The following is a 24,541-nucleotide window of genomic DNA, read 5'->3' on the forward strand; positions in this document are numbered from 1 at the left end:
CTGCTGCCTCAGGTGTGGCTGCTCTGCTGCCTCAGGTGTGGCTGTGGCTGATTGGTGGAATAATCGTGGCAGCCCTAATGTCTACAAGCATACAGGAGCAGATTTCTGTATTATTTGATAATATGGAAATGAATATTGATTTAATACCAAATTTGTGAATTACTGTAGTTCGCTTGATTAGCTTTCCAAATATTTGTGGATTGGATAAGTAATGAGAAAACTCTGACAATTCAAAGACTCTAATCTTTGTTTCTGGTCACAAAAATGTCACTGTTTTGCAGTGCTTTAAGTGGGCCGGTGCGCCCCGATGCTGAGCACCCGGACTTCTCTAAAACACACTTTAGAGCACCGCCTCTTCTCACCTACTTAGGACCGTCCGGTGCTCTATTTTGACTTCCGTATCCAAATTAAGGCCGGATCTAGGCATGGGCAGGGTGGGGCAATGCCCCCCCAAATTTCAGGACTGCCCCCCCAAACATGACGCCATGCAAACAAGAAAAACAGAGCTCTCTGCTCTCTCTGACTCCCATTCAAAGTAGCTGCTAGTGCTGATTGGTAGATCCAAAGGAGGGCGTGGCCTCTCGCTTCTCTCGGGTCCTCCTCTCTCACTCCGTCACTCACAGGCTCAGCGGCAGAGACACGCGGTTCTCAGCAGCAGAGCTATTTGACTGAATGAGAACAGGAGGTTGGGGTTGTCTTTGACATTCCATTGAATTTCAATATGCCTCTCCTCCTTAGTATAAACTTTTAATATTATATTTTTTATAATATTTTTTTTACATTTGTCCGTGGAAAACAGATAAAAAAATAGCTGCTCGGTTAATTTAATGTCCATTGTCCCAGAGAAATAAAAGTTAACTTTTAAAGGTAACGATAACACATAACAGGTTACTTGAAATCTTGTTCATTTTTACATCAGTGATTGACTATGTAGCCTGTTATCCTGATGTTGTTGAGTAATATTTAGTGTACTGAGTAATTTATTGATTGTTTACTTAAAACAGGGACAACATATATTGATAAAACATTTAAAAATGCAAATATGTAAGATTATAGCCTTTCAAGCTAATTTCAATCTTTAGTCCTTTAAAAAATAAAAAAAGTGGATCTGTACTAAAAGAACAAATTAAATCAATATAAGGATATAAGACAACAGCAGAAACAACAGATGGAATTGTCAATTTTAAAAAAACAACAGCAAATTCATAAACATAGAAGCAATTAGTAAGAAAAAAGAGTAGAAAAAGGAAACAATTGGTAAATAGACGTGACAGAAAAACAAGATAATACATAGCTAAATAGAAGATTAAAATAAATAAATAGCAACAAAAAATACATACATATATTTAAAAAAATAAATAAATAAACTTTAAATCAAATAAATAGAAATGACTCAAAATAAGTAATAAATAAATAAAAAAGATATTCTAAAAAAGACCAAAAAAAGATTGATAAGCAGACATATTTTCTGATCCAGATGTCAGCTGGGACGAGGAAGTGAAGATCTTCATTGACAGAACTTCCTCCAAAATCCTGATTCTTTCTCCTTCCAGTTCACCAAAGACTCTTTTAGCTAATTCTCCAATGTTTATTGACGTTGCTGTGATCAATACATTCAATCATTGGTTTCTCAGAGTTCTTGATAAAATAATGAAAGCTAACATCAAAATGCTCTTTCATTGATTTACAATCCTTTCCAACTGCGGTCAAATGAGCCGCCGTTCACATTTCCGTGGTCACATCAAGAAGCTCCGTGGAGTCTGGTGGAGATTTTCCAGCGTTCTCAGTCCTGCTACCGTAAATATTGGATGAAACTCACACAAAAAATCCAGTGATGCTGATTTGACCACAGAAATGTGAACGGCAGCTCATTTGACTGCAGTCAATCGCTTAGTAGTCAGATGAAGATATTAGACGGTGGGATGGTGTGGTGATGTGGATCAGGCTGGACAGGTACGATGCAGCGAGGTTGTGGATGGCTTTAAAAGTAAGCAGGAGTATTTTGTAGTGGATTGTGGCGTTGACCGGGAGCCAGAGCAGCTGCTAGAGAATCATGAACCTTGAATATGAGCCCTACTTACCTATTGAAGCTATTGAAAAAAAAATCCCAGACTTCAAATCGCAGCCTTTGATATTTGAATACAAAAAATTCATATAAATATTCATCATCAATATCCATCATCATCACTGTGTTGGTATCTCAGTGCCACAGTTCAGGATACATATACCAGTTCAGTGGCCTTGTGGTAGAGTGTCCGCCCTGAGACTGGAAGGTCGTGGGTTCTAATCCAGGCCGAGTTATACCAAAGACTCTAAAAATGGGACCTGAACCCCCCTGTTTGACACTCAGCATCATGGGGTTGCATTGGGAGGGTTAAACCACCAAAAATGACTCCAACCTGACAGCTGGTTGCAAGTTTCTTCTGCTCAAACCTGGATTCAATTATGCTTTAGTAAAGAATAAATTAAAAACAGTTTCTGATTTGTGAAAGCTTTTTCGGATTTGTGAAAATGTTAAATAGGATGATTTTATCACATTTTTTGCACTCTGACCACCTAAGTATAGGTATAGTTATGGTCAGGGCAAGCATATGCGAGTGACTAACAAATGGGTCATTCATTCATTCATGTTCCAGACAAGAAATTTAGTTTGAAAAGGAGATAAAAGTTCATGGATTAAAATTAAGAATATGGAAGTAAATTTATTGTATAGAGACAAAAATGGCTATGGCCTATTATAGTTAGGGTTTTGGTTTTTAGATAAGTTTTTCCTTGTTTTGATTATTGATTCATTTTAAAGCATCTGTTTTGTGTTGTGTTTTGTTCTGTTTTAACTTTTACTTCCATTGTTCCTACTATCCTTGATCCTTTGGACCCGTGGCTAGTCAGAAGTGTAAGAATATGTGTCGTAATTTTGGTAACATTTACAGGAATTCTGTCCAAATGGTTTTCTGGCATTCCTGCTCTGCAGCCCTTTGTGTTTTTAAAAAATAAATATTTGTTGTTTAAAATAACTGTTGGATCCCATGTTGTGCATTCTAGTCCTCTGGCTAGAATTTGTCTCACCCAAAAGCAATGGACTGACTGTTATGATTTCAAAAATGTAAATTAAATTTAAATACATCAAGTACATAAAATTTTCCGTTTCACATTTTCACAAATCAGAAACCCCCCCTCCATCTCACTCCTCCTCCCCTCCTATCTTTAAAATTTTATTAAAAAAAGCATCCCATGTAGAGTGAAGTCCAGCTCAGTGGCCTTGTGGTAGAGTGTCCGCCCTGAGATTGGAAGGTTGTGGGTTCAAATCCCGGCCGAGTCATACCAAAGACTCTAAAAATGGGACCCAGTGCCTCCCTGCTTGACACTCAGCACTAAGGAATTGGATATGCTTATGCTTGCCCTGACCATAACTATACTGGGGGGTTAAACCACCAAATGATTCCTGTGTCTGCAGCTCACCGCTCCCCCAGGGGATGGGTCAAATACGTAGAACAAATTTCACACACCTAGGTACGTGATAAACAGTGGGACTTTAACTTTAACTTTAACCTTAAATGAGTCTAATTTCCCTCGAAGTTCAAATCTGATTTTTTCCAATTGGGCATGTTTCATCAAGTCAAATAATAGGTTTGTTTAAGTCGGGGGGTTCTTTTGATTCCAATGCAATAAAATAAACCTTCTAGCCAGCAACTGAGTGAAAAAAATATGTCCAAGTGAAGCCTGTTCTTGATTACATCTACAACATTGCGTGTCCACCCCTGGGAACATCTTGGAAAGTTTTACTTTTGATAGATGCAATGTATGTAAAACTTTGAATTGCATCAGTCCATGTCGTGCGCAGATAGAAGAATAGTGAACATTGTCCTGAGCTTTGGTCCACCAGGTAGCAGTGTCATATTCAGGGGGCCGGTGGGGGAAAGATGGGAACGCTGTCCTAACAAAACTGCGAATCTGTAGATACAGACGTGGACAAAATTGTTGGTACCCCTCAGTTAAAGATGGACAAACCCACAATTCTCACTGAAATCACTCAAAACTTACAAAAGTAACAAGAAATAAAACACCTGTGATGTCAATTAAAGGACACACCTGAGTTAATCATGTCACTCTGGTCAAATAGTTTTCAATCTTTTATTGAGGTACCATCATTTTTGTCCAGGCCTGTTTCATTAATTTGTTTTTTTAAATAATTATGTTAATCAACAATTCAAAATTGATGGCTGATTTTGATTGTTTAATTTTCAAAAATGTTTTATTTATTGTTACTTTTGTAAGTTTCAAGTGATTTCAGTGAGAATTGTGGGTTTGTCACTCTTTAACTGAGGGGTACCAACTCTTTTGTCCACCACTGTATTTGAAGAAGTCTTTCCTTACTATCTTACTATCTTTCACAAAGTTGATCAAAAGTGGCAAATGTTTTTCCTATAGATAAATCTTGCAAAGTGTGTATTCCCTTATTTAGCTATTTATTAAAAGACACTTCTGAAAGCGCTGGAGTAAACTCATAATTATTTGTTATTGGTGTTAGTATAGAGATGTCTTCCCATTTAAAATGCTTTCTAATTTGGCGCAAAATTTTAAATGTATGGCAGACAGTAAGATTTTGAGGTTTGGGAATAACCTGGTTAATAAAAGCAAAAATAACTGCTTGCAGTGATGTATGTACACTGTGCTTCTCCATCTCAACCCAGCCAGCCCCCCGCCCCCCCCAAGGATCGTATAATAAACCAATAATAAAATCTGAGTTGTGGCAAACCCATTCCTCCTAGATTTTTCGGTCTGTACAGAAAAGATTTCTTAATCCGAGGGGTCTTATTGTTCCAGATAAATTGTGAGAATAAGTTATCCAAATTAGAAAAGTAAGATTTAGTAGTAAAATAAGGTATACATTGAAACAAGAATAAAAATCTAGGTAAAACATTCATTCTAATGATATTGATTCTTCCCGCTTGAGAGATTGGTAGTGTAACGAAAAGGCTGAGGCGTTGAGATCCATATGCAAATACAATACTTCGCAAAGAGCTCAGTCCTGGAGGTGACTATATACACAGAAATAATGAGGATGATGAGAACCAGCCGGTGATGATAACAGGCAGGAGACATGGCTGGTTAAAACTCAGGTGAGGGCTCCCTCTGGTGTTTGAAAGTGGAACTGGGTGATGGATCCCTGACAGAGCCCCCCCCACGAGCGTCTCCGGAAGCGAGAAGTCGGACGCCGTCGAGGACAGCCACGACGTCGGGGAGCAGGTCTGTCTGAGTGAGTCCGATGGAAATCCAAGATCAGGGAGGGGTCGAGGATGTCGTTGGTGTCAACCCAGGAATGTTCCTCTGGGCCGTACCCCACCCGGTCCACCAAGTATTGAAGCCGACCACCCAGACGTCGGGAATCCAGGATCGTGTTGACAATGTATGCCTCCTCACCATCCACCATCAGATGGGGTGCATGAGTCAGAGGGGAGTCCGGTTGAGGCGTCCCATCAGCAGGTCCTTGAGCGGGCTTCAACAAAGATATGTGGAAGGCGGGAGATATCCGATACTCAGAAGGTAGGTCTAGACGGAATGAGACATTGGTGACTTGTTTCAAAATCTTGAAAGGGCCTATATATCGAGGGCTGAGCTTCCGGCATTGTAGTCTCATTCGGATGTCTCGAGTCGACAGCCAGACCCATTGACCAGGTAGGAGAGTGGGACCTTCTCGGCGACGCTGGTTAGCTTGATCTTGAAAACAGCGGACAGCGTGCTGTAACTGGACACGAGCTGCATCCCACGTCCGCTCACACCGCTGAAACCAGTTGTCCACCGCTGGTAGCTGTGTGGGCTGCCCAGACCAGGGGAAGAAGGGAGGTTGGAATCCCAGCACACACTGGAACGGGGAGAAACCGGTGGATGCCTTCTTTAATGAATTCTGGGTGTATTCCGCCCAGACCAGGAACCGGCTTCAGTCCTCCCGATGCTGGCTGCAGTAGGTCTGCAGAAACCGTGTGACCTCTTGGTTAAGGCATTCCACCTGGCCGTTGGACTGGGGATGATAGCCGGATGTGAGGCTGATGTTGATCCCTAGGCCCTTACACAGCTCCCGCCAGACACGAGATGTGAATTGTGGACCCCGGTCAGAGACAATATCTTCGGGAAGGCCATAGTGCCGGAAAACATGGGCGATCAGTTGCTCAGCTGTCTCCACAGCTGTGGGTAACTTTGGCATAGGGAGAAGGCGACAGGCTTTAGAGAAACGGTCAATTACAGACAGTATGGTGGTGTTACCCTGGGAGCGTGGGAGGTCCGTGATGAAGTCCACTGCTACGTGGGCGTTGTGGAGTCGGCAAAGGTTGCAGGAGGCCAGCTGGAAGCTGTCGAGGACTCTTAGCCATTTGACATGAAGTGCAGGAGGTGACAAACTGAGCCACGTCTGCTTGTACGGTGGGCCACCAGAAGGTACTTTGTATGAGTGCTTGTATGCCCGCCATACCTGGATGACCCGCGGCCGGAGTGTCGTGCACAGTGTGAAGCACCTGCTGTCGATGAGGAGGCGGCACGTAGACTCCATTGGCAGGGCAGGATGGAGGAGGTGGATCGAGACGGTTGCACTCTGCCAATTCTGTCATAATGTCCCACTGGATGGGAGCCAAGATGAGCTGAGCGGGCAGGATGGACTCTGTAGTGTGGTGAGTGTCTTCTGTGGTCTCATGCAGGCGAGATAAAGCGTCAGCCTTCCCGTTCTTTGAGCCTGGTTGGAAGGAGATCTGGAAACGGAATCGGGAGAAGAACAGGGACAACCTGGCTTGACGCGGGTTCAACCTCTTAGCAGCCTTGATGTATTCGAGGTTTTTGTAGTCGGTCAAATCTAGAAAGGGATGAGAAGCCCCCTCCAACCAGTGTCTCCATTCCGTGAAGGCCTCTTTCATAGCCAACAGCTCTCGATCACCCACGTCGTAGTTCTTCTCTGCATCACTGAGTTTTCTGGAGAAATAAGCACAGGGAAACATTTTGGGAGGTTGACCTGAACGCTGGGAAAGCAAAAATCTGAGTCCTGTGCTGGAGGCATCCACTTCCACGATGAACTGCTGTGTCGGGTCTGGGTGACGCAGAATTGGGGATTGAGAGAAGCGCTGCTTCAAGGTTCTGAACGCTGAAGTGACCTCTGGGGTCCAAAGCAGATGTTTGGGTGTTCCATTGAGGATAGAGGTGAGAGGAGCTGGTACAGAGCCAAAACCTCGAATGAAGCGTCGATAAAAGTTGGCAAACCCGAGGAATCGTTGTAGGTCATTCACGGTGGTGGGTTCTGGCCACTGCAGTACTGCATTCACTTTGCTGTCGTCCATGGCCACCCCTTGAGCACTGATAACATACCCCAGAAAGGAGATGGTTGTTCTGTGAAATTCACACTTTTCACGTTTGGCGTATAGATGATGATCTATGAGACGCTGAAGGACCTGACGGACATGAGAAACATGTTCCTCGAAGCTAGTAGAATAGATTAGGATGTCGTCAAGGTAAACTATAGCAAAACGCTGGAGCATGTCACGGAATATATCGTTTACAAATGCCTGGAACACAGAGGGAGCGTTACACAATCCAAACGGCATAACCAAGTACTCATAATGGCCTGTGGTGATAGAAAACGCAGTTTTCCATTCTTCTCCATTCCTGATGCGAATTAGGTTGTACGCATAGACTGTATAAGAATAACTGGACAGAGCAAGCCCCCCTACTTCCGTGTTCCATATAGGAAGTACCACTGGGTTGCAACAATGAGGCAAATTGAATTTGTGATATTGGGCTATATAAATAAAATTGAATTGAATTGAATTGAATTGAATAATCATTCTTCCTCTGCTGCTTTCTGCTTAACTTCTTTTTTCTACTCCTAATTTTTTTTTAAAGATTTTTTTCCATTATCACAAGTTATTAGAGTTATAAATTGATCAAGATGGCTCAATAAGCGTTTGTGGGTCTGACGTCGAACGTCTGGGGGGTTTGAGTGACAGATGACGGGTAGCCAGTGGGAGCAGACTTCATCAATGGGTCCGTGAAGACCTTTTAACACCTACTTTACAATTCAACAATGTACCAATCATTGTCCTACTGTTGTTTTCCTCAATGGAATGTACCGATGCAGCAGTTTGAAACAACAAGAGCCGCATGCTGTCGACATTTTTAGATGAGGATTTACTCTGTAGAAATAGATTTCAGTCTGAGGTTATGTGCTTTGGACTTTTTTGTTTGATTAACGTTCGTTTTTCTTTATTTCACTGTTTTGATTGTAGCTTATCAATTATAAGTTGCTTATACGCGCATAAAATCACATCTTCGCCGCACTTTTCCAGCTTCAGCCTGTATTAGATGCAGCCGTCTGTGGAGCGCGAGACAAACTTGAAACCTGGTCGTGTTTTCAAACAGAAAAAAGATCCAGGATGGTTATTTATTTTAAATACCGCTGAAGGCGCTTCTCACGTGCATCTGATCAGACTCTAACCTGGCCGCGCATGAGAACCGACAAGATGCTGCGCGCGCAAGGGGGACACGCGCAGTTCTCCAGCGGCGTCACCCAAATGCTCCTTTTATCTTGACAAAAAGGAATAAATGTAAGTAAATCCAAAAGGACCGCTGACATAATCAAATGTTGGAATGGTTCTCCCTCAAAGGCTTGAACAAAGACTTGTACGATTCTCCCGAGCCGCCATTATTAAAGTAGAAGCTGTTAACATCCCGCGGTCTCGTGGTCGAGGCGTGGAAAGAGGCAGACGGTTGCAATAAACTCACTCCTGATTGGTGACAGTACTTCCTGTAGATTCCATGACTCGGCTATGACTCAGACCAATCGCTGAAGATGGGTTGCGAATGGCGGTATCCGTTTCAGGAATTGACGGTGAAAGCGGCGGCCTACTTTCGCGAGGAGAGGAAGTAATGCATTTCCAATGGGGGGCCTCATTGCTCGCTCAGTCCTTTATTTTTACAGTCTATGGTTGTACGCACTGCGCAGGTCTAATTTGGTAAAAAAGCGAGCCTGTCGCAACTGTTCTAGGGCGGGAGGAACCAGTGGCAAGGGATAACAGTATTTAACCGTGCATTCGTTGAGACTAGTGATGGGAATTCCGGCTCTTTCGGATCGGCTCACCAAAAAGAACCGGCTCTTTCGGCTCCCAAACGGCTCTTTAGGTTGTTTTGTTGCTTTAAGTAATTTATTATCAACAATTATAGAAAATTATGCACAAACTGAATTACTAATAGAAAAAACTTGTTTTTTTTGTAAATAGGATTTTATTTCACTCATATAAACAGAAAAAGAAATAAAAAAATATAATAAAATACAAAAAGCAACTATTTACTATTCAACAGAGCTGTTCTATCAAATTTTTAACCATCTCTTTGTAAACAAATTCAACTTGAAAACAATATAAAACACAGCAAACCACAACACAAAAATATAGATTAAAAAAGTGTTTGTCTTGTGGCCACTGACTCTCTTCTTCTCTTTCCTTCCGTGCGCCGCGAGTGTAACCCCCTCCTCTGCCCAGCGCGAACACACGGCACAAACACATATTGACCAATCGCGTGTGACATGAGGAGAAAAAAAGGGAGTGAGAGAGAGGAGCTGAGAGAGAACGAAAACACGGCTCCCAGTAAGGAGTCTTAATGTTTTGTTTGTCTCGTGACCACTGGCTCTCTTCCTCTCTTTCCCTCCGTGTATGCTTTGCTACTGTTGTTGCTGCGAGTGTAACTACCACCCCTCCTCCTCTGCTCAGCGCGAACACACACGGCACAAACACATATTGACCAATCACGTGCGACATGCGGAGAAAAAAAGGGAGTGAGAGAGAAAAGACACGGCTCCCGACTTCCGGCTCCCAGCGAGGAGCTGGCTCGCGTCGTTCATTTCAAAGAGCCGGTTCAAAGAGCAGCTTCATTCGCGACCGACCCATCACTAGTTGAGACTGCGAAAGTCAATGCAGGGATGGACGCCACCATCTTTCTTTTTGACAAAGAAAAACCCAGCTGAGGCTGGTGAAGTAGAGGGGCGAATAAAGCCCTTCTGCAACTCCTTATGAATATATGCCTGCATAGCATCAGTCTCTGGCTGTGAAAGAGGAAACACCCTCCCCCTGGTTGGCGTGACACCAGGCAGCAACTCAATAGCACAGTCATATGCGCGATGAGGGGGCAGGCGTGTGGCATGTTGTTTGTTAAACGCCCCTTCTAGGTCCCAATATTGAGGTGGAAGGGTGTCAGATTCAGGGGTGGCGTCCTCCGGAGCAGCCTCGGGGATGGTAAGGTGACATATATAAAGGTCCTTTGGAATGCTGGACTGTTCCTTGAGGTGGCACTGGAGACAGGATGCAGAGTCGAATGTGATTTCTTTAGCAGACCACACGATGGAGGGATCGTGTGTCTCGAGCCATGGAATTCCCAAAATAACAGCACAACGAGGAGAATCAATGGCAAAGAGACGTATGTGCTCTTGGTGCTGAGGTTGAACGTGAAGTTGGATGTCCAACATGACGTAATTAATCCTCCCGGAACCCAGGGGGCGACCATCTAGGGCAGAAACTGCCACCCACGAGTCGCAGGTAAGCAGTGGGATGGAATTAGATTGCGCGAACATTAAATCAATGAAATTTCCTGCAGCCCCTGAATCTATCATAGCAGTGGGAGCAATAATTCTGTCAGCTACTTTGAGAGTGACTGGTATTTCAAAGGTAAGAAAAGGGTCACTCACCAGGCCACCCGATCGTCTGGGCGGACGACCCGGCCGACCACAGTAGAGACACAGGTTCTCGCGCATACGCCGGCTTCTTTCTTCCGGTGTGAGGCGTGTAGATCCTAATTGCATGGGTTCATGATGTTGACATGAGGGGGCCGAGGTAAGAAGCTCAGGCCTAGAGTCTTTGGGCTTAAGGATTTGTAGCAGGTTGTCCAAGCGGATGGTCATGGCAATTAGACGATCCAGATCCTGATCTTCGTCTCGACAGGCTAGCTTACGTTGCAGGTCTCAGTTAAGACCTCGACGATAAACTGCCTTGAGGGTCCCTATAGACCAGTCAGCTTGAGCAGCAAGGGTCCGGAACCCCACGGAGTAAGCAGCAGCCGTCTCCTTACCCTGATGGATGTCCATAAGCTGTTCACCGGGGTCTTTGCCATCGCTAGCATGCTGGAAAACAGAGCAAAGCAAGCGAGTGAAGTCGGCGTAAGAGTGGAAAGGCAGAGAACCACCAGTCCATAGCGCAGCTAACCACTCCAAAGCTTCTCCAGTGAGTAATGAGCACAAAAAAGAAACTTTAGATTCTTCTGTGGGATATGCCTGAGCTTGTTGATGGAGAAAGAGCTGGCACTGCATCAAAAACCCATTGCACTGTTCAGGTTTTCCCGCAAACTTGTCCGGTAACGAGTTACGTGGGCTGGAAGTAGACTGGCCTGCGGCGGAGGAGGTCCTGGAGACATCAGGCAGGGTTGACATGGGTGGAGCTGGAGCCAGCGGAGTCGGGGGGGTCACTGGACTAGCTGAAAGCCATTCCATGATGGCGTCGGTGGCAGCCGTCAAATGATGAAGTTGTCTGCCATGTTCTAGTAGCAGAGCTGTGAAAGCTGCAGGATTGGCTGGTGTAATAACTCCTGTTGCTGGATCCCATAGACTGTAAAAATAATGGACTGAGCGAGCAATGAGGTCCCCCATTGGAAATGCATTACTTCCTCTCCTCGCAAAAGTAGGCCGCCGCTTTCACCGTCAATTCCTGAAACGGATATCGCCATTCGCAACCCATCTTCAGCGATTGGTCTGAGTCATAGCTGAGTCATGGAATCTACAGGAAGTACTGTCGCCAATCAAGAGTGAGTTTATTGCAACCGGCCGCCTCTTTCCACGCCTCTACCACGAGACCACGGATGTAAACAGCTTCTACTTTAATAACGGTGGAGAATTGTACAAGTCATTGATCAAGCCTTTGAGGGAGAACCATTCCAACATTTGATTCTGTCAGCGGTCCTTTTGGATTTACTTACATTTATTCATTTTTGTCGAGATAAAAGGAGCATTTGGGTGACGCCGCTGGAGAACTGCCCGTGCTCCCCTCTCGCGCGCGCCACAGCTTGTCAGCACTCATGCACGGCCACGTTACAGTCTGATCAGATGCTCGTGAGAAGCGCGTTCAGCGGTATTTAAAATAAATAACCATCCTAACAAGTGAACAGCTGGATATTTTTTCTGTTTGAAAATACGACCAGGTCCTTTCAAGTTTGTCTCGCGCTCCTGAGACAGCTGTGTCTAATTCAGGCTGAAGCTGGAAAAGTGCGGCGAAGATGAAGCTTTGGTTGGTGATTTTATGGAGGAGCTGTACCATTCCGTCTAATACGCAACTTATAATTTATAAGCTACAATCAAAACAGTAAAAAAAAAAAAACGAACGTTAAACCAACAATAAAAGTCCGAAGGACATAACCTAAGATTGAAATCTATTTCTACAGAGTAAATCCTCATCTAAAAATGTCGACAGCATGCTCCTCTTGTTGTTTTAAACTGCTGCATCGGTACATTCCATTGAGGAAAACAACAGTAGGACAATGATTGGTACATTGTTGAATTGTAAAGTAGGTGTTAAAAGGTCTTCACGGACCCATTGATGAAGTCTGCTCCCATTGGCTACCCGCCATCTGTCACTCAAACCCCCCAGACGTTCGACGTCAGACCCACAAATGCTTATTGAACCATCTGATTGATCAATTTATAACTCTAATAACTTGTGATAATGGAAAAAAATCTTTAAAAAAAATTAGGAGTAGAAAAAAGAAGTTAAGCAGAAAGCAGCAGAGGAAGAATGATTATTCTGACGTATAAAATGACTGAGAAATAACTGTCTGTTTCTCAATGGAAGTCACTGGGACTTTGGCCTTTTTGCAACCCAGTGGTACTTCCTATATGGAAGACGGAAGTAGGGGGGGCTTGCTCTGTCCAGTTATTCTTATATACAGTCTATGCTGGATCCGTGTCAGGCGAAGTATTCTGTAACGAAGAGGCTGAGGCGTTGATATCCATATGCAACAGTTTTTAATAGCAGAAGATCCGACAGGGGCAAAGAGCAAGGAAGGGAGTCAAGAGACAGGCAGAGGTCAAAACACAAGAAGGCAATGGGAATAAACTCCTCAGAGTAGTATGACGGCAAATACAATACTTCGCAAAGAGCTCAGTCCTGGAGGTGACTATATACACAGAAATAATGAGGTAGATGAGAACCAGCTGGTGATGATGACAGGCAGGAGACAGGTGAGGAGATGGCTGGTTAAAACTCAAGTAAGGGCTCCCTCTGGTGGTTGGAAGTGGAACTGGGTGATGGATCCCTGACAGGTAGAGTCATCCATTTGACCAAATTCTTCTTAATGTGTTCTGTCAGAGTTAAGAAATTGTGTTTAAAAGGTCCAGAAAATTGTTGTGTGATATTGATACCTAGATATTTCATTTTATCAGAGATAATAAAATGATGAGTATGAAGAAATGGATAAGGCTGTTTGTCCTTATTATTGGTCAAAAGGAGAGTGCTTTTGGATAGATTAGTTTTATACCCTGAAATTGTCCCAGTCTTTCAACACTGACAATATGATTGGCAATGATTTCTCTCCATCTGCCTTCTATAGGAATAAGTCATTCACGTACAGAGATACCTTATGTTCAGTTTCTCCCCTTACGATGCCCGAATATCTCACATCTGTTTTTAATGCAATGGACAACGGTTTAATTGCCAAAGTGAACAACAAAGGAGACAATGGACAACCCTGCCTCATTGAGCGACCCAAGGAAAAATAGGGCGAGCGAATACCATTAGATTGTACTGATGTTTGGGGTGAGTATATAATAAGCGAATCATACAGATAAAAGTAGGACCAAATCCGGATCTTTACCAGATTTGTGTATGATACTGACTTCATAAAATGAAGGTGGTAGGGTTCCTCTTTCCAGAGCTTCATAAAATACTTTCAACAGAATTGGGGCAATCTGAGATCTTGTCAATAATTATAGGATCTCTTTTTTATTCAGATGCATATAATTTCATATAAAATTGTTTAAATGTTTCATTGATCTCTTCTGGTTGCATTGTTATTTGTCTTGATTCAGTTCTGATTTTTGCTATAGATTGTGAAGCTTCTTGCTTTTTAATTTGAGATGCTAATAGACTACCCACCTTTTCTCCATGTCCGTAATATTTATGTCCTAATCGTGTTAATCGTTTAGTTGTTTCAGTAGTATACAATAGATTAAGTTCACTTTGAGGAGACTGTTTTCTATTAATCAATTCAGGAGAGGAGGTTGTGGAGTATTTTTTTTATCAATATTGGAGATTTCATTTATAATTTCAGATTCGCTTTCTCTCTTTTTTTTTGTTGGGGGAAACTACTCCACGAAATAAGTTGCCCACGTAAATATGCTTTTTGAGTCTCCCACAGAATGCATCTAGATATTTCTGGTGTGTCATTAGTGATTTGAAAAGAGTGAGATATTTTTGAATTTCTTATTGGGATTTGATGATAAAGAGTTATTAAATCTCCACATTTTGGAAGTTTTTTTTGGCCTATTGCAATTTTTAATGTTATCGTATAGTGATCCGACAAAACTATTGTTTAATAATCACAATGTTTAACTTTTGGCAGTAGATCTTGGTTGATTAAGAAAAAAATAAATTCTTGAATAGGAGTGGTGGACTGGTGAAAAGTAGGAGTATTCTTTTTTATCACGGAAGATTGCTCTCCAGGGGTCCACTAATTTGTAAGTATTCATAAAGGACTGGACCGTCTTTGCGGATTTTGATAGGTTCACTGTTTTTTTGTCATGACCGGTCCAATTGTGTATTGAGAACCAAGTTTAAGTCCCCAACAATGATAAGCTTGTAGTTTATCATGGTCCTCATCTCTGAGGTGCATCTCCTGAAAGAATCCTATTTCTGTACCAAGTTTTTCCAAATGGGAAAGAATATTGCCTCTTTTTACAGTATCATTAATTCCTTTGCAGTTCCAAGAAACCATATTAACTGTGTTTTGTTCCATAGTCATTCTAAGTTCTTAGTTCTATGTGTGATAGATCTTGCCCCTTGTAGAAAGGACGACTCGAGGAGGGAAGTTGGAAACAAAGAAACAATGCAAAATAAACAAATATATAAAAAAATACCCATGACATCCAAATAACGGCCCACCCACAACCCACTCTTCGATCTGAAAGACAACACGCTGCCTCCAGTGCAGAAAAAGGAAAAACAAAAACAAGAAACTCAAAAACGTAGACGACTCCAAACTTACGTGAGAGGAACCTAAACTAAGTCTTGACTTCTCGCTAAATTCCGCTGATAACATACATATAATATTCTTTTTTTTTTTTTTGTTCCCTCCCCCCCATTCTCCTCATTCTTTCCCCTGATCGTCTTTCTAGGTCAAGTTCATTAGTTTTATCACCTGTAGGCTACGCTAACATACTGAGAACTTCAGCTAGGTACATGCTTCCAAGCATATAAGTATCTATCTAACACTATTTCTGTTCAAAACTTGAATAGTGTCATAGAACATAGAGAGTGCACTAGGGCTGCCACAAACGATTATTTCAATAGTCAACTATTCTCCGACTATTTTTTTCGATTAGTCGACTAATCGGTTCGTGCGGCGAGTGGATGTAAAACACTCATCTTAACCATTATTATCCTTAAACTTGAGGTCTGTAAGCTATATTCTATCTAAAATAAAGACAATAGTTTATTCATCTTTTAATGAATCATGCAGGTTTTGTCCTTCATTTGTTTCTGGCATTAAAACAAGACTTAAATCAAATAATGCAATCCGAATCAACAACAGAAAACTCTTTAAAACCCTGCAATTCTTTTTTAAAGCTTTAAAACATATATTTAATAAAACATTTATAAAGTATTTCAAAAGCTATTTGCAGATATAAACACACTCAAAATATTTGCTGACTGAGGCCCATTTATTAAAGCGAAACACTAATAACATCTTTGAACTGAAGATATACATAAAAAACCTGAGGATGCCCATAGAAACAAAGAAAATAAATAAAAAGGGAGAAAATTATATTTTTTAAAAAGGGAGAAAAGCAGGAGATGTTAGAATGTACATCAGTACTTTCATTCTTTCACCACCTACATCCACTGCACATGCACAGACCGATATAAACTTTATATAAACTTTATATCGAATTGATATAAACTTTATATCAATTTGATATAAACTTTATATAAATTTGATATCAAATTGTTACGTCATCACATCGGAATGTAGAGGTCAAAGGTCACCTGTCAAAATGAGTTTGATGGAAAGGACATACTATATCTCTCTCCTGGTCTTTACTTAAAGGATAACATGGACTGTAGTTACTTTTGGTTTTAAAATGTCTTTAGTCTTCAATGTAACTATGACATTTCTGTTTTCAGCCTATTAATCATGGCAACCAACCCAGCTACACTCCAGTTCACAGAGGAGGAGTTTTCCCTGGAATCTTCTGCCCATTCTACACCAAAAAAGGTAAAGCACACAACATTTTCTTAGTAAAAATTAAGAGGACTCTTTAGACTCTGATCCCCCAAACATGAGATTATTTTCTGTGTCCCAAGGGAAGAGAGAGCACACTGGCCCAGTGTCCTGCTCAGAGCTCACTGGCTAATGATTCATGCAGTCATCTGTCCTCGAGCAGCCACAGCACTCGTTCACCAGCCAGAAACCCAATGCGCTTCAGGAGCATGCAAGTCAAAGTGACTCTGCTGGATGGATCTCTATTTACTTGCACTGTTGAGGTGAGGAGTGTGAAGGTCCAGGAGAATTATCAGTGAAAGAGGGAATCCAAATAAAGGGCTGACATAAGGTGCCAGCAATCCTGATCAAGATGAAGTAAAAAAAAAAAAATCTAAAACACATCAAATCATAGAGATGAAAGGGAAGGCAGTAGAACAATATATGAAACATTGGATGCCAGACACAGAAGAAACATTTGAAACTGAAAAGGGGCGAAATGGTAGGAATAATAGAAAAAAATACTAATAGAGGTAAATAATTTTCTTATTTGTCTTTTAGCTGGATTCCTTGATAGCTCACCATAGGTCACCACCTTCATCTGACATCTTCTGCTTTCTCCAGTCTCACACCAACACTCTCATGTCCTACTTGATATCCATCATCATTAGCTTTCTGCTAGGACTTCTCCAAGTAGCTCCAACCCCAATATACTTACACAACCGCTTTTCCACCTCTGAATGTGTCCAAGCTATCTTTGATGGACCAGGAAATGAAAGGCCAGAACCACAGGTATTGGTCTAAAAGAAATCCTTTTAATGCCAAGCAAAATTCAAAAAGCTAAAACTGAACAACTCTCACAGATTTAAAGAACCTCAAATAAAAGGTCAACATTACTAACTCAAAATAACTAGTAACTAATGGAAGCGTTTGTTACTCAAAATTTAAAATAAAAGTCAATACTGGAAAGGCTATTTCATTTTCACAATATAGCTGCATTACTTGTCTCTTAAATTAAATTAGAAAGTAATTATTAGAACAGCTTTTTATTATTCAACACCGCTCACTCTGTAACTTAACTAAAATGATAAAGAAAATGGCATTTGATATTTCATTTTCAAAAAGTTCTTCAGTAATTTTGAACCAAAATTCAATTAGAAATGTCAAATTTGAAGATTAAAATTAATTTAAAAAATGATTTTTCCTTTTTACAATGTAACTGCATTACTTGTCTCTTCAATATTTAAACCTTTTTTTGCACATTTATTTGTTAAGTAAGGTGTTTTTCTATTTTATCTTTTTTATATTTTTATATATTTATCAGTTACAATGACAATAAAGGCATTCAATTCATTTCAATTCAATTCAATTCAATTCAATTCAATTCAATTCAATTCAATTCAATTCAATTCAATTCAATAAAATAAAAGAGCGATTCTCAGAACGACTTTTCCATTTTCTTCATCATTCCGATTCATTCAGTGACATAATTAAAGTGACAAAGCCAGTGAAATTTTTTTTTCGTTTTCGGTGTTGCAGCACAGACTCTTCCTGAAGGGAGCTGTTGCCGTCGATCTTACGTCATCACGTTTCCACCCGCTCGTTTTCGTGGGTATGGGAGGGGCTGCTGCAGACAGTGCAGGTTTTTAGAGGATTACTCTTAAAGGGCCATACCATTAAAATTCTACTTTTTGAGGTTTTAAATGTTTTTTACTGTTCATTCCTCACTATAAAGAACCCAAAAGAGGCATTTTGATCCCTTCATTCATTTCAGAGATTTTAGATTTTTTCAACCGTTTTGGCAGACAGGAAGCACATGCAGCCTTCAGGTTGGCTTCACTGACGACTTCCGGTTAGTGCGTCTTTACATTCTTTCAAAATAAAAGCCAGAACCACGTTGTACAAAAAAAGGGGGAATTACAAAATAAAACAGTGATGAGCTGAATCTAAAGGTCATTTACAGACTCGTGCTGCTGAAAGGCGGATGTAATCAACGTGAATCAGCTGATTCTGCTGCGAAAAAAAATAACTTTTTTCATATGGGCTCTCCACCAATATGTAATGCTTAGAACGTCAAATATTGAAGAACTTTGAGGATAGAAAACTCATTTCTTTTTATCTGAATCTTTGTGTTTTTTAAACAGTTTTGTTCATTTCGATCTCCTGTTCTAAATAAAGGTATAAATGATGATTAAATACAAATAATTAAATTTTTCATCCATCCAGTAAATAGACATACGCATAGCAATAAACATATTAAAAAGTAAGAATCGTGATTCGATTCGTGAATCGTTGAGCTTGATTCGTGAATCGAATCGGATCGCCACCTAAGCAATGATCCACAGCCCTAATGGCCAGGCCAACTAAAGGCAGATATATGGTATGTGCATCCACCTTTGAAGAAGTTTGGATTATTACAGAGATGGTGCCACAGACTCAAAGATGAAGGCATGAAATGGGCTGCAGCCACACAAAGCAGCAGGCGGAGCTTCAGGAATCTAGTCGTTTTACTTCCGGGTAGGAAACAAGTCACAAAATATAACTAATATTTCATAAATAATTATTATTTATTCTTATTTAAAATTCTAATTTTTTAGTGTTCCAAAGGTAATATACGTATGATCATATATATGAAAATAGTTCACTCTGAAAGGCTGAATAAAATCGTGGTAGGACCCTGTTAAATGCATGAGCGAATCAAGATACTGCTTTGGGGTTTTTTTATAGTGAGGAATGAACAGGACCTCTTTAATGCTTTGATTGAGATTTTATTGAATGACAGAAAAAATAGGGCAATTATTTGTAGTTTGTAAATAGAAAACCTTGGATTGTACGATTCGCTTATTCTATTATTGTTTGTATAACTATTTATCTTGATTGAAAATTCCTCCAAATTCCTCAGCTGTCAGAACGGGTCTAGCGTGCCGCACCGTCCTCCCCACCTCTTCCGCCTTCCTCTGCTTCGACGCTGGGCGCTCCGCAGCTGACGTCATCAGCCCCCGCCGTGTCGTTGGCCAGACTGGAGCGGTTTTCTGGGGACTCTGGAGACTGCCCTTCTGCTTTTAATTTTCGCTGATTATTTTCCTTTTTTCTTTTTTAATCACACCAGCAATAACTTTTAAATACTTTTAAACTATCGAGTCAGATTTATTTTTTCTTTTTTACTCTAAACAAAAGGATTTTTTCCTGCATTCCTCTTAAAACATTTTATCCTGAGCACTACGTGTACTTGGCCTTCACACAGCTGAAGCCTGATATACGGAGCAGCAGCTAACACAAGGCTAACTAGCAACAAGATGCCTTCCCTTTCCACAAAGGATTACCAAGACCTTCTGGAGAAGATCACAGTGGTGGAAACAAAGGTTCGCTACATAGAAGTGAACGTGGAGGTAAATGGACTCTATGGAAACAACACAACTTTGCCACTACCTCATCTCAGCAGAGAAGAGAAGGCCAACACGCAGCTAAATGGCACACATTCTATGGAGAGAAAGACAACATCTGTGGACAATAACAAACAATCGAAAGATAATCCTCCCTGGAACCATCTTGGAGCAAAGCCAAAGAATAAGTCCAACAGCTGGAGAATTGGAGGACATGGGAGGACCGACCCCCCGCAGAGAGCTGAAGCCTCTGAGGCTGACTGGCCTTCTCTTCCTACGAGACAGAGGACCTCTTCTACTCCCCTACACTGGAGGACAGTAAAGAAGCCAAGCATGAACGGAGCAAAGACCCTGCAAAACAGATTTACTCCACTGTCAGATGACCCCGGATTACCCAACGACCATCCACTGGAAGGCAGCACGAGGAGGACCTGTAACCCATCAGAAGGTAAACGGGCAGGAAGAAAGCTGAAGGCTCGACCTGAGACTCTGATTGTGGGTGATTCCACTGTAAAAGATGTTCAGTGGTTCTGCAGCAGGAACACTAAAGTCCTGTGCTTTCCAAACGATATGGTCAGTGACATGCAGGAGAGAATACTGCAAACTGTGGCAAAGTATCCGTCAGTACAAAACATTGTACTACACACAGGGTCAAATGATGTGTCCAACCAAAAATCTGAAGTTTTAAAGCAAGATTTTACTGGACTGATAAGAACTGTGAGCTCAATGAATGCAGCTGTCTTTATCAGCGGTCCGATTCCAACAATTCGAGGAGGAGAAGAGCGATTCAGCAGGCTGTTGGCACTGAACAGGTGGCTTTCTGCGACATGTGGTGAAACAGGAATTAATTTCATCAACAACTTTCACATTTTCTGGGAACGCAAACATCTTTTTAAAGAAAATTGATTCAGTTTAAACAAATCAGGAGTTAAACTGTTCTCTTCCAATCTTTTTCACTTCCTGTGTCATGCCAAGACTGAGATAAATTTATCTGAGTGTCAAGGCCAAACACAGACTGGATCCACACGAGGAACGGAGCTGCCCCCACTGGAGGAAAACATCAAAAACGGGAAACCTGCCTCCGAGCACCGGAAGAGGAAAAACAACGAGGACGATGGACCCTCCCAAACACCACCAAACCAACAAACTCCTGACGGTTCTCCCTCCCCCTCTTCACCCTCTCCTCCCCACCTAAAATTCATAGGGCAGATGATGGAGTGAGTCGGGATTGGGCTTTGATCTATCCCTCTGGCCAATCCATTTTTGTCCCCCATAACTCTGTCACCAGAACGTTAGAAGGGACGACATAAAGCCCCACCCTCTCCTGTACAACATCATATCCTGTCCCTGCAGTCAGATGTTTGATGTGTTGAGGGTCCAGGCTGTGAAAATACCAACATTCATGATGTTCTCCAGAAAAACCTGGGACCCTGTTCTCTAGAAACACACACCGTTTCTGTACTTGTCACTAACAGGAGGAATGTAATCTGGCCAAAACGTAAACAAAGGACTTTAAAAGAGGTAAACATTTCCTCTGCGCCTTTCCAGAAACAGAAGGTAAATCAAAATATTATTACTCCTGGACCTCTCAAGTTAGCACTTTTAAATGCCAGGTCTTTAGCAGGAAAAACATTTTTAATTAATGATTTTATCACTGAGAACAAAGTTGATTTTATGTTTTTAGTTGAAACCTGGCCACTCAGTCTAATAAGTTAATATTTCACCTCTTTTCAACGGTGAACCAAATTAAGAATTACAATTCTTACCTGTCGTAGTCTCTGTGCGGCTGGAACAAAACTCTCATCTTAAACCGCAAATGGACATTTCTCTTGGTTGCTGTTTTCAAAACGTTCCCGCACTTTCCCCTGCAACGTCTTCTTCTTCTACTGGCTAAATGTAATGCGATTTATAGTTCCAATATTATATTTATATATTTATAAAGACACATACATTTAATTGTGCCTTTTAACTATTGTGGATCTGCATCTAAAACGTTTGTGTTCTCCTGTTAAAAAAACACCCCATCTGTATTAATTTACACAACTGTCAAAAGAAAAATGTATTAAATTGACGCTGCAATGTTATCTTGAAATTTCATGTTTTTTTTTACTTCAAAAAGATGTCTTTTACATCACGTCTTATATTAATGGTTTGACTTTTCTCGCTTGAAAATATGAATGAGTTATATGAAATGTGTAAGGAATAAGCAACTTTTGTAAGTTGAATATAAATACGTCGTAAAAGAAATTTGTTTCTTAATAAACTGACCTGAAAGAAACAAATGAGACTCATTATAGAACTCGTGCTGGTCTCACTTTTCTTTTTGCTGAGACAATGAAAAGACTAAACTGAGATCTTATTGAGCACCGAGAGACAGTATCATGCATATAGTAAAGAGATGAAATTGAGACATACTTGAGAACAACGTAATAGGTCTCATCTTTCTCTTAAATAAGATCTGGAGAAAAGACAGTTGTGAGAGAATTTTGAGATCAGTTTTGCAGTTTTGTTCAATGAAATGTTTCAGTGTAAAAAGTTATCTTTTGGAAACTTTCCATGTTTTGAACATGTAGCCCTACAGCTGAAGGCCTCACTCAAAACCATATTTATAAATATCTATCGCCCCCCCTGGATACTGTCCAGAATTTAACCTTGAGTTTAGTGAACTGCTGTCTATAATTTGTCTTGATTTTGACTGTATAATCATGGCTGGAGATTTTAACATCCATTGTGGAAATCTTGAGAACAAAGGGACTAAGGACCTGATAAACACTCTGGACAATTTTGGGTTGACAGAGCCCCCACACAACAAAGGGAATATTCTTGATTTATTGATTTCCAAAGGCCTGAACATCTCTAAGGTTACTGTATGTGATTTAGGTCTGTCTGATCACTGCTGTGTTTTCTGTGAGAGCACAATTCCAGTACACACAAATGTTTTGAGGGAGGAGATCACAAAACGGTATATAACTGAAAATACTAGTGAGATGTTCAATCAGATTTTCTCTCTGACTCCTCCCCTCTCAGGGGATTCAGTCAATGAACTTGTTAATAGCTTTAATTCCAACATGTCAACTATCATGGATAATATTGCTCCTAGTAAGGTGAAGGTGATCTCTGGTAGGAAAAAAACTCCATGGAGAAATTCCATTCTCGTAAAGAATGGAAAAAGAGAATGTCGGAAATCTGAACGCAGATGGAGAAAATCTAAACTACAGGCTGATTATGACATCTATAAAGAGAAACTTCACTTATATAATTTACAACTGAGCCAAACAAGGAAGTCCTATTTTTCTGAAATGATTACAAAAAACTCCCATAATGCTCGGGGCTTATTCGCTATAGTCGACAGGTTGACAAAACCCCCTGTGTCAGTGGCACCAGAACTTTACTCCACCAAAGCCTGTAACTTTATCCACTAGAAACCAGTATAAACCCCATTGCTCTGTTTCCACCCATGAACAGTAAAGAACTGCAGGGCATTCTACGTCAACTGAACTCCTCCTGCTGTCTGGATATTCTATCCTAAAGCTTTTTCAAAAAAGTTTCAAAGATCATGGAACCAGCCCTGCTCCAGATTGTCATCTCGTCTTTAACATTGGGTGCTTTCCCAGAACCACTGAAAACAGCTGTAATCAAACCTCTCCTAAAAAAGGACAGTCTAGACAAAACACGAATGAACAACAGACCGATATCAAACCTGCCATTTTCGCGTAAGATCATTGAAAAAGCTGTTTTCCATCAGCTAAATGAATTCCTAATAAAAAACAACTGCAATGATTGTTGGGTCTAAATGTTTGTAGTTTAACAAGAATAAACACACGACAGGTGGCCTACCTGCCAGTGGCCCCCCTCCTGTGGCCGCTGCATGGATTTGCCCCTCCCCTCGATTTTATTTGCACCTTAGACATTTAGGACCCTTGGTGGGGGGTGCTTGGACATCACTGCCAGCAAACAGTCGATGTCCTTTCAGTGCCCCTACCGCCAATTTTAACTGCACTATAAACATGTAGGGCCGCTGGTGGGAGGGTGACGGGGCATCTCTGCGAGCAATCAGGAGATGCCCTGTTAAGGCCTTCTCACCAATTTTAACTGCACCCTTTAGTACACACACCTCTAACACCACAAATATACACTCTAACAAGCAAATAAGCATGCAACACACAAGGAAGGTGGGACCTTCGACCTTCTGTCCCCTACCCCATCCCTGGCGGGGGGGGGGACCTCGGCCTGGTGGTCTAGTCTCTTGGGTGCCGGTCTCCTGGGCCCGGCAGTCTCCTTCCCATGCCGGGAGTGGGATCCCCGAGATTTAAGATCTAGCAGGGGATCAATCTACATTGGAGCCTGGGGGTATCCAGGTCTCGGTGGTGCAGAGTCCGGTCCTTGCTCTCGAGAACTAGTCCTCTCCTTAACTCCATCAGTGGGTGTGCCTGGTCGGGCCTTGTTTACATCACTCCTTGGGGCCTCTGTTTCTCTTGGGTTCCCCTCTGCTCTGCGGGGGTGGGCGGGACGCGCCCTGCTCCCCCCCTGGACCTTTCGCGGAGGGGGCAGGCGGTTGTCTGGAGTGTGGGGTGGGTTGCCCTTGGGGGGCCCTGGCTCGTACCTGGGGTGGGGCGGGATGGTCCTCAGCACCGCTGGGTGGTGGTGGGCTGCTCTTCGGGGGTTGGGGG

At 41.7% G+C, this 24,541-nt stretch overlaps 1 protein-coding gene across 5 annotated transcripts in view; it reads left to right on the forward strand.

The window, feature by feature from the left end:
- Positions 1-16,347: 16,347 nt before the first annotated feature.
- LOC112152111 (band 4.1-like protein 3) overlaps positions 16,348-24,541 on the forward strand; it is a 107,559-nt gene continuing 99,365 nt past the window's right edge. For 2 of the 5 annotated variants that reach the window (XM_024281396.2, XM_024281400.2), the window contains exons 1-2: positions 16,350-16,503; positions 16,593-16,772. In XM_024281396.2, coding sequence (XP_024137164.1) covers positions 16,423-16,503; positions 16,593-16,772 — 261 coding nt within the window. In that variant the 5' untranslated portion in view covers positions 16,350-16,422. Of the gene's footprint in view, positions 16,504-16,592; positions 16,773-24,541 lie in introns of all 5 variants that reach the window. The other 3 variants (XM_024281397.2, XM_036212256.1, XM_036212255.1) reach the window with 3 other exon arrangements.

This window comes from Oryzias melastigma, linkage group LG6 (assembly GCF_002922805.2).
Source record: "Oryzias melastigma strain HK-1 linkage group LG6, ASM292280v2, whole genome shotgun sequence".
In the NCBI taxonomy this organism is placed as follows: Eukaryota; Metazoa; Chordata; class Actinopteri; order Beloniformes; family Adrianichthyidae; genus Oryzias; species Oryzias melastigma.